The sequence below is a fragment of the Zea mays genome, chromosome 9, assembly GCF_902167145.1.
Source record: "Zea mays cultivar B73 chromosome 9, Zm-B73-REFERENCE-NAM-5.0, whole genome shotgun sequence".
Taxonomy (NCBI): Eukaryota; Viridiplantae; Streptophyta; class Magnoliopsida; order Poales; family Poaceae; genus Zea; species Zea mays.
Genome location: NC_050104.1, coordinates 143112673 through 143123574, shown reverse-complemented (window position 1 = coordinate 143123574; position 10902 = coordinate 143112673). Strand labels below are relative to the sequence as shown.

The 10902-nt window shown below is 42.8% G+C and overlaps 1 protein-coding gene across 1 annotated transcript; it reads right to left on the bottom strand.

The window, feature by feature from the left end:
• Positions 1–1864: 1864 nt before the first annotated feature.
• On the bottom strand, positions 1865–3010 carry LOC100281868 (uncharacterized). The gene has a single exon (NM_001154788.2). The coding sequence runs from the start codon at positions 2922–2924 to the stop codon at positions 2268–2270; it is 657 nt and encodes a 218-aa protein (NP_001148260.1). The 5' UTR covers positions 2925–3010; the 3' UTR covers positions 1865–2267.
• Between the last annotated feature and the right edge of the window lie 7892 nt (positions 3011–10902).

Below are 10902 nucleotides of genomic sequence, written 5' to 3'. Positions count from 1 at the left end.
TATGGATCATCCTTTGCCACCACTTGGTTTGTTTTTGCAAATCAAACTCAAATCTCTATCTCTAAGTCAAAAACACATGTTGAAGCATAAAGAGAGTCATTCCAAAAGAGATTGATCAAAGATTTCAAAAACTCCCCCTATTTCCCATAATCACCACTAAGAAGCCAACTTTTGACAAGAGACACAATAAAAGAGTTTTGCCAAAACAGAAAGCTCCATTCTACTATTTTCAAAATCTCTCAAGTGGTAGCTGATCCATTTATCACTTTGGCCTTTATTTTCTCCCCCTTTGGCATCAAGCACCAAAACGGGATCAATCTTGGCCTTCTAACTCCATTGCCTCACCAAAATCTTCAATTAAGAGTATAAAGGCAATAAGATCATAGAGATGAACTTGGAATGAGTTACCCTCTTATCGGAGTGCAGTGGAAGTCTTGCATGGGCCAAGTTCACCTTTCCCTTTCAATCCACCTTCGAGACTAAATCAAGCAAACTCAAGCAAATGGTTAGTCTCAAAAGGTCAAGTTGTAACACATCTCCCCCTAAACATGTGCATCACTTTGCAACAGACTTGTGAGGTCCAGGGAGTGTTTGTACAACTTGAGCACCACAATAAGCAACAAAATGCAGAATGAACCTGATCAAGTGCATAAACACATGTATGCTACGATTCAATCCAAGTTCCGCGAATCTAAGACATTTAGCTCACTACGCAGCCTGCAAAAGGTCTTCTCATCTAGAGGCTTGGTAAAAATATCGGCTAGCTGGTTCTCGGTGCTAACATGAAACACTTCGATATCTCCCTTTTGCTGGTGGTCTCTCAGAAAGTGATGCCGGATGTCAATGTGCTTTGTGCGGCTGTGTTCAACAGGATTTTCCGCCATGCGGATAGCACTCTCATTATCACATAGGAGTGGGACTTTGCTCAGATTGTAGCCAAAGTCCCGGAGGGTTTGCCTCATCCAAAGTAGTTGCGCGCAACACTGTCCTGCGGCAACATACTCGGCCTCAGCGGTGGATAGGGCAACGGAGGTTTGTTTCTTAGAGTTCCACGACACCAGGGACCTTCCTAAGAATTGGCACGTCCCTGATGTACTCTTCCTATCGACCTTACATCCAGCATAGTCGGAATCTGAGTATCCAACCAAGTCAAAGGTAGACCCTTTTGGATACCAGAGTCCGAAGCAAGGCGTAGCAAGTAAATATCTAAGAATTCGCTTCACCGCCACTAAGTGACACTCCTTAGGATCAGATTGAAATCTAGCACACATGCATACGCTAAGCATAATATCCGGTCTACTAGCACATAAATAAAGTAAAGACCCTATCATTGACCGGTATGCTTTTTGATCAACGGACTTACCTCCTTTGTTGAGGTCTGTGTGTCCGTCGGTTCCCATCGGCGTCTTTGCGGGCTTGGCGTCCTTCATCCCAAACCTCTTTAGCAAGTCTTGCGTGTACTTCGTTTGGGAGATGAAGGTGCCATCCTTGAGTTGCTTCACTTGGAACCCAAGGAAGTAGTTCAACTCGCCCATCATCGACATCTCGAATTTCTGCGTCATCACCCTGCTAAACTCTTCACAAGACTTTTGGTTAGTAGAACCAAATATTATGTCATCGACATAAATTTGGCACACAAACAAATCACCATTACAAGTCTTTCTGGATTGTTGTAAATTTAGAGAAATAAGTGACATGTTTCCTTCATATTTAAACAGTACTGTAACAGTACTGTAACAGTATTTTGCATGAACATATACACGATATGTTGAACTATGTTTCCTTCATAGTTCCGTGCTTTATGCTATCTCCAAAAGCTCTTCGGCCTTATTTACTATCACATCTTTTATTTTAAACTTCGCTTAATAAACAGTACTGTAACAGTATTTTGCATGAATATATACACGATATGTTGAACATCATATCTGTCTATATATAATACCATAAACATATATATACATATACATGTCAATCGAGCGTGGGCCGGAACTTGGATCTCTACGGATCGATTTATACTTGTCATCTTTGATCCCTTGAATGTTTGGGCAAGGGACTAGCTAGAGAGGGAGGCCAAGGGCTGCTTGTCTCTCGCAACAACGAGAAAAAAAAAGAATAATAACCAAAACCAAGAGGAGAGGGCACTAATGTGAAAAGGCTAAAAAAAGAGGGGATAAAAGAAAAAAAAACTCACGCATCCGTCCTCCCCCCCGAAAAACTATCGATCAGATCACCCATGGAGATGGAGTCCCCTCCTCACGCAGTCACGCCTACACGGCTGCGAGTGCGAGCTTCTCGGCGGTGGTGGCCAGCGACTGGAGGTTGCACTTGACGATGGTGTCGACGAACACGCGGGTGTCCTCGGGGGTGTTGCCCGGCGGCACGTCCACCACGTACGACTCCACGACGACGGTGGCGGCGTCGGGCGCGGCCGGGGACGGGTGGACGGTGGTCACGGAGAGGTAGTTCTGGAGCCGGTGCTCGCCGCCGACCACGCGGAAGCTGAGCACGTGGCTCTCGTCGTCCAGCACCTCCAGGCGCTCGCGGCTGGACGCCGCGGGCAGGCCCGACACCACGCGCACCTCGCGGAGCGTGCCCACGCCGCCGTCGCCCGCCAGCAGCGCGCAGCTGCGCACGAACCGCTTGTACGCCTGCGGCTGGTCGAACCGCCGCACCACCGACCACACCGCCTCCGCGGGCGCCGCCACGCGCTGCACCACCGCGGAGCAGCACCGCCCGGGCCCCGGCGCCGCGTGCTCGTGGTGCCGCGCCGCCTCCGCGGGCACCTCGCCGTCGTGCGCCCCGCACCGAGTCCCCGTCCCCGCGCTCGCGCCAACAGCCGCGCCCGCCTCCGCCGCGCACCCGACGCCGCGCCCGTGGTGCTGGTAAGGCATGCTGCCGGGGCTGGACGCCTGGAGGCACGGCATCTTTGCTTCTCCTAGTTAGCTGCCTTTCTTCGCCTGCTGGTCTCGTGTGCGGTGGAATTTTCCGGCGACGGGTTGGGGTTGGGGATGCTCAAGAGAGGATGATCGGGGTACTTGCATTTATATATATGCAAAGTGCCACAACTTGTCCTGCAGCTTCGTACTGGCATTTATATATGTCGCCAGTTGTGTGCTCACTTTAATTGTGCATCCTCTTTAATTAATTCAACTAATCACTTTAAGTGGGGTCTACATTTCAGCAAATTGGCCAAGTTGCAATTTTTTTTGTGGGTGAGGGCACGATGCCTTCTTGATCTTTTCAACTAAACTAGGAAGAAAAATCGATATAAATTGTACACGAGATATTCGTGAATTTCATCCCGCTTCATGTTTATGAGTACCATTTATTTCCATGCATGGATGGATCGTGCTTTAGCGCTTCCTGTGTTTCGTTGTGGGAACAAATAAATCGTAATAAAATGAAGGCAGTTAGGGGTGGTAATAGGATCTAGATTTTACATTATAAAATTTAATGATTGAATCGGATTAGTATTAGACTCTATTACGATTTATTTTTAAACTAAAATTAATTATATGCTGTAATTTATTGTGAAGAAATATTTAGATTGTGATCCGTTACCATCTCTAATGACAATGTTCTATTTATTTAAGAAACCGATGCCATTTGTTCCACGTCCATTCCGGAGATATATATACCATTCTGATCTTGTACTAAGTTGATTTTTTTAGTTCTAATTAAATTTAAAGAAATGCATAGTAATATCTACAAGGGACACAAAAAATGCACTTACAATACATATTACATGGTGGATTTTAATTAAATTATGTTGACATTCTGGGAATATTTATGTTTTTTATAAACTTGGTTAAAATTAGAGAATTTAGAGATGGAGCGAGTGTCCTCTACAACATAAAAAATTACTAGCAAAGTGCTCATACGTTATTACGATTTCCATTTATACTTATGTATAGAATATAAAACATATAGATATGTGAATTTTGTTGGTTAGGTGGGTGTAAATATGGGGCTTAAAGTCAACAACCATAATTCAAATTCCCATTTGTGCATAATTTTATTATTTTTTACTATTTAAACGTGGAGGAACACAACGACCGTGGAACCAGGGAAATTGGTGCTTTGCCTGTTTGGAGGGTTTCACTTCAAGAATTTCGGATCTATTCCAGCTTCTTCCATCCAAATAGGTCTAGCTACACAATTTGTAGCTTTGAAAAAAAAATGAAACTAAAGGTTAGCCTCATGAAATTTGTGAAGCTCCTTAAGGGGTGCTTCAAAAACACTGTTTTCATACTAAGGTTACACGAAAATTACATACCATACCACCAGTTACACATTATACCACTTCGGTTTTCTCGTGACAACCCACTAATCATTAAGGTTAAACCAGAAAACTCACACAAATCAATTGTATTATAGAAGCTGAAGTCTATATACAAGTCAAATACTTCTCAAACCCACCTCAACAATTTGCTGAAGCTGTTTTATGGCGAAGCTGAATTTTTTGAAGTGAAGTCCTCCCAAACAAATTAGAGACGTGCAACCAGCGTGCAATAATGCATGCATAGGTTTGAGAAACTTGATTTTAAAACTAACTTCGCTGTAGAAGTTGCTAGGGTCGTTCCGTCGTTCAGCCATATCACTGTAGTATTTAAAAGATGCATGTTGAGAGCAAGTGGGCAAGCAACACTGCAAATCAATCTTTATCCAAGATTTCATCTAGAATAGGGGAGAAGGGGCTGAACTGGTGAAATATATATTTATGGTTTCAGCTAAAAATGTCTCAACGACTACCTTTTCTAATGTAGTGAAAGTGGACCATTAGAATAGGGGAGGCAAGTAAGCCAAGTTGGTCGAGATGAGTTTATATATATACCCCCACACCGTGCTTGCCCTATGGTTGCCCATTTTTATATCACCCGTCTTGCCCAACGCTGTTGCTTTCCATCGTCGTGATCTCGTTCCTTTGCGACTCGGTATGTTTGATTACAATAACGAGACGGGATGCTCAAATAAAATTGATTGGTTTATATCTAAAGGTTGTAACATGACTATTCTAATATTATCTCTAATTATCTCTAAAAATTGGAGAAATGAGAGGAGACACTGAGACACACCATAAATCTTTCACCGGGTAATGGCACGGTCGTCAACTTGTACCCTACACTTGTTCTTTAGATGAAAGGGCAACTAAAGCTCTGTTTGTGTCATCATATATACAAAGGCAAAAAAAAACTCTATTTCTGTGTTTAGTTATATCTTGGGTATATCATTTTTGAAGCACGAAGTGTATCGATTCCTTATATATGTTTTCCATCTACCGTTACAATTATCGGTCCAACTCCAAGTGGAGGGGGGTATATAAAAAAGGAAACCCCTGAATCGTATGCATGGACCATGACAGACACAAAGGAGGTTGGACCGGCTTCCTGGCTGTTAGCGACAAAGCTGCGGTCTCTTTCCAGCCAAGATTGTGCGTACACCGTACAGAACAACATTTTGCAAGGAGGTGACGGACTTTAGCGCCAATGTCCATGTTGGGCTTCTCGATGTTACAAGGGGCCCTTTGTCACCACTCTCACCGCACCGGAGACATGGAACACAACAGTAATTTATAACATTTTCTGTCGGCGCCGATCTTTCACCAAGCCGACGCGACTACGAGAGCTATGTAATCTGTAACACCTCAAAATCTCATTTTGAGAAGTATGTAATTTTTTTCCCAAGATCTTGAATTAGATTTTTTTTAGAATTCCCATAACCTTTGAAGTCACATCTCCTAAAATAAAAGTTTTATAATAAAAGTTCAATAAAAGATTCTTCTATAAATTATCTTTTGGCTGAAATTTATAAGTATTAATGTCAGAACATCTTTTAATAAGTAATCATACAATAGAAACTATTTGCCTAAAAATAATTATAAGTGTGCTACATATCCAATAATATTTACTTAAGTAGGATAATAAACAAATAAATAAATAAAATTATGGATTTTGCATTCATGCTGATCTCTTCTGTTTGTTCATTAAAATTTGAGTGCAAATTCAAAAAATCAAATTTGAATCCAATTTGAAATTTAGAAGTTAGAAAAGAAATAAGAAAATAGAAGAAAAGAAAAAAGAGAACCACTTATATTGGGCCACCAGACTGTTATTTGGCCCATCTGCTTCCACCGCGCGGCCCAGTAATTCCTCTCCCGCGCGGCCCGTCGTCCACCGCGAGCCTCTCATCCGCTGACACCGTGGGCCCACACTGCAGACCCCGCTCGGACTCGGGGCGCCGACGCTGTGTCACTGGGCCGTGGGGACCACCCGTCAGAACCTTCTTCACCCGAACGGACTCCGCATCGTAAGCCTGGCCGCCTGGGCGAACAGATCCGTTGTCCTCCGCGTCCGCAAGTTCGTTTCAAACCACAACAAACTTGTCCGTGATTGTCGGGGTCCGATCACAGGCTTGGATCCTTCAGCCATGGCTATATATATGGGCGGCTCCATAAGTTCCTCAACTCATTGGACCACCACGGCGAGGAAACCAGGGCTACCGGTGTGAAGCAAACAGAGAAATCGAGGAGCAGAGAAGGAAGAGAGAGGCCGAGAGCGAAGAGAGAGGAGGAGGGAGAAGGGGATGCCGCTGCGCTGGTCTTCAACGCCGCCACCGCTCTCGGCGTGGGCTGGGGAGGAAGTCCCCCTAGCTATCGGATCCACGGGCGGATTGGAGTCTTCGTCGCCGAGTCCGCTCATCTCTCATCCCTCCCCATGCGCGCGAACAACTCCTCTGCTGGACTCCTACCTGCCCTCGCGTCAATGTTCTGGGCAAGATGGGTGGCGCGAAGCTTTCACCAGTGGGGCTCGCCGGTGGCACCACCGTCTTGTAGCTGCTGGCTGGCTAGTGGTTGAAGACGGGGGGCTGGAAGATGAATGGTGGCCGTTGATCTCCCTGTGTTCGGCTCAGATTAGTAGTCCGAAACCGATTTGGCCTGGTGCGATCTGAACCGTTAATCTGATATGATGCGGCTTTGATCGATGAGGACGTGTGGGCCGTTGATCGGTCATCCGATGGCCGTTGCGGCGTACCCCTTCGCGATCTAATTTGGGCCTTCGGATTGCGATCGGATGGCTTACAATCAAGCGTACCCCTTCACCCGAGACTCATTTTCAGAAGAGCCCTCGTCTTTGGAGGTATTCAACCCGCCGTCCAATTCGGATACAAACTGAGTCTTAAGACAATTTATGAGTTAGACCTCGGGTTCTCTGTTAATGTGTGCGCAGTCTAGAACCTAAAAGAAATTCGAGATTAAATAAGGAAAAATGGAATTTTAGTATAAAAAATAAATCTTAAAACTTATTTAATTCATATCTAATTCATTTTTCCAAATTGATCCATTCCAATTGCATTAGATCCATAATAATATTTTTTATTCCCTGGTAGCTTTATTTTGTTATGAAATCTAAAAATTAAAGTTATGTGCTTAATATCTTATGTATCGGACTCCTAAATCTTTGGAAAATCATAAGTTTATAACCGTAACTCCGATTTTAGTAGTTCTCGTTCCCACGATCTCGTAGCGACGCATAGATTATTATTATACAGTTTAGTCTTATGTTTGGTGTGATGTTAATTTTGTCTATACTCTATTTGTTTGTATTGCTACGACTAGCGTGAGGTTACGAGTCATCTGAAGAGCAAGTTGGTACCTGGATTCTCAAGTCCCAGGCAAGTTGTGCCCTTGATCACTTCTTTTACCCATTCATGTTCTTATTAATCATAATGATCTGCATAGGTTAATTTTGATGGGACCCAATAGGTTACCCTAGATTTTGACTATCTTTATACCTTGTCTCACCACTGGTTTTACTACTAAATTTTTGGGTAGTACATGCTATTGCTTTATGTGGCTTTGGGTATAAAGATATTCATCACTCATTATTATACGTTTTATTATCTGTTTATTATTACTATTCATGATAAGATCATTATGTTAATGGGAACATGGAGAACCACCCGGGAAAACAGTGCTACCACAAGGGTATAATGGGACGCCCTTGGCTGATTAACTAGGAAAGCTAGTGGATGACTACCTTACCCGAAAGGGGCAAGGGCAGTAGGGGAGTGGTCAGTGTAGGGAGGTCCTTGGGTTGATTTTGCTGCGATGGCGGTCAGGCAAGAACCCTGCACTGGAGCTTCCTATAAACTGTAGCGGGTTTTCTGAAGCTAGTGAAACTTTGTAAAGGCCTCGTAGTGGTACCCTGCCTCGCTTCCTTGGTAGAGGTGTATGGAGTCTGATCAACTCTGTGGCAAATGGGTAACACGACTTGTGGGTAAAGATGTGCAACCTCTGCAGAGTGTAAAACTGGTATACTAGTCGTGCTCACGATCATGAGCGGCTCGGACACTCACATGATTAAATTATGGAACCTAAACTCAATTTGTCATATGCATTGCATCGCAGGTGAGGTTGTTACTTTTGATCTACTACTTAATTGGGCTGGTATTTACCTATACTTAGTAATTGCTAATAAAATTTTGACCAACTTTAAAAGCAATGCTCAGCTCCAACCATCCTCTTTGGTAAGCCTTACACTTCACGTGAGCTCCCACCTTTGGTGAGTTCATGCACATTATTCCCCACAACTTGTTGAGCGATGAACGTATGTGAGCTCACTCTTGCTGTCTCACACCCTCCCCCCACAGGTCAAGAACAGGTACCGCAGGATGAGGCGCATGGAGGATGCTGTTCGTGAGTGGTCTAGGTCGTCGTCTCCCAGTCAACTTTGGGTTGCTGGACCGTTGTCTCCTTATAATGTAATTATTTATTTATTTTGTACAGAACTCCTGTTATGTAGTAAAGATGTGACATTCGATCCTGTGCCATGATTCATCATATGTGTGAGACTTGGTCCCAGCACACCTGGTGATTATGTTCGCGTCCGGGTTTTGGACCCTAAAATCCGGGTGTGACAGAAGTGGTATCAGAGGAATGTTTACTGTAGGACGAAACCTAGATAGAACTGGACAACCAATGCTTACTTACCTTTGCTACTCTGATTCTTTCCAAAACTTTCCTTAATCTTTTCTCATCTATTTCCGCTTACTCTGATTATTCTTACCTTTTCTTTCTAAAGACAAATGTGGATTTCACACTTTGAAATCATGTGCTTAAAGTGACCTTTAGGAATAGGAGACCTACTCTTAGGAACAAAAACAAAATTATTTTTTTAGGTATCTATGTGCTTGAATGTTTGTTCTTATGATACTTGTCTGATTTGGATCTTTGATTGAGTGGGATGAGTTGTGGAGTAATGTCCACAATTACATCTACATATACATATATGCATAAATGTAAATAAATAAAATTCATAAGATAACTAAACAACCTAGATTATCCTAATTAAAATATATCTAGCCTAATAGCTCCATCTTATCTTAAAAGACCCTCTTACCTTAATGGATCCATCTTGCCCTAATCAACATATTTATCCCACTCTAGAATAACAACCATAAGCTAATCCAAAAAAATTTCTTTAGATTTTAACTAGTCTAATCTAGTCATATCCAATCTAATCTAGCTTTTATCTAATCTATTATGATCTAATCTAGAGTAAGTTACTTAATGCTGGTACAAAAGATAAGGCCATACCCAACAACTTGACTTACATAACAGATCTATCTTAGCGTCTTGTCCCAAACCCGGATGGAGACACCAAAGAGCAAGAAGGAGGAGATCAACCTCGACATGGAAGAATAAGAGTCAAATCAGATCTCGAGATGATTCAAGATTTACCACCTTCGATGGAGTCTTCCCTTACCAAGTTCTTCTTACCATCAGCTAACCTCACTTTGACCATCTCTCTTCTTACCTAACTGTGTGTCTAAACTAGAAGATACCCATGCATTTCTAAGTACTTGCTAAATTGTATTTAAAAAAAAGAGAGAGACTCTTAATTTTTGAATCAATTAGAAACTACAACCTCAATTACAAACCAATCTTGGTATAATCCTTTTTTTTCTTACAAATCTCGAGGACGAGATTATTTTTAAGGGGGTAGGATTTGTAACACCTCAAAATCTCATTTTGAGAAGTATGTAATTTTTTTCCCAAGATCTTGAATTAGATTTTTTTTAGAATTCCCATAACCTTTGAAGTCACATCTCCTAAAATAAAAGTTTTATAATAAAAGTTCAATAAAAGATTCTTCTATAAATTATCTTTTGGCTGAAATTTATAAGTATTAATGTCAGAACATCTTTTAATAAGTAATCATACAATAGAAACTATTTGCCTAAAAATAATTATAAGTGTGCTACATATCCAATAATATTTACTTAAGTAGGATAATAAACAAATAAATAAATAAAATTATGGATTTTGCATTCATGCTGATCTCTTCTGTTTGTTCATTAAAATTTGAGTGCAAATTCAAAAAAATCAAATTTGAATCCAATTTGAAATTTAGAAGTTAGAAAAGAAATAAGAAAATAGAAGAAAAGAAAAAAGAGAACCACTTATATTGGGCCACCAGACTGTTATTTGGCCCATCTGCTTCCACCGCGCGGCCCAGTAATTCCTCTCCCGCGCGGCCCGTCGTCCACCGCGAGCCTCTCATCCGCTGACACCGTGGGCCCGCACTGCAGACCCCGCTCGGACTCTGGGCGCCGACGCTGTGTCACTGGGCCATGGGGACCACCCGTCAGAACCTTCTTCACCCGAACGGACTCCGCATCGTAAGCCTGGCCGCCTGGGCGAACAGATCCGCTGTCCTCCGCGTCCGCAAGTTCGTTTCAAACCACAACAAACTTGTCCGTGATTGTCGGGGTCCGATCACAGGCTTGGATCCTTCAGCCATGGCTATATATATGGGCGGCTCCATAAGTTCCTCAACTCATTGGACCACCACGGCGAGGAAACCAGGGCTACCGGTGTGAAGCAAACAGAGAAATCGAGGA

Bases quoted from the DNA above. Each gene is read 5' to 3' on its own strand.
- LOC100281868 (NM_001154788.2), bottom strand. From the start codon at position 2,924: ATGCCGTGCCTCCAGGCGTCCAGCCCCGGCAGCATGCCTTACCAGCAC.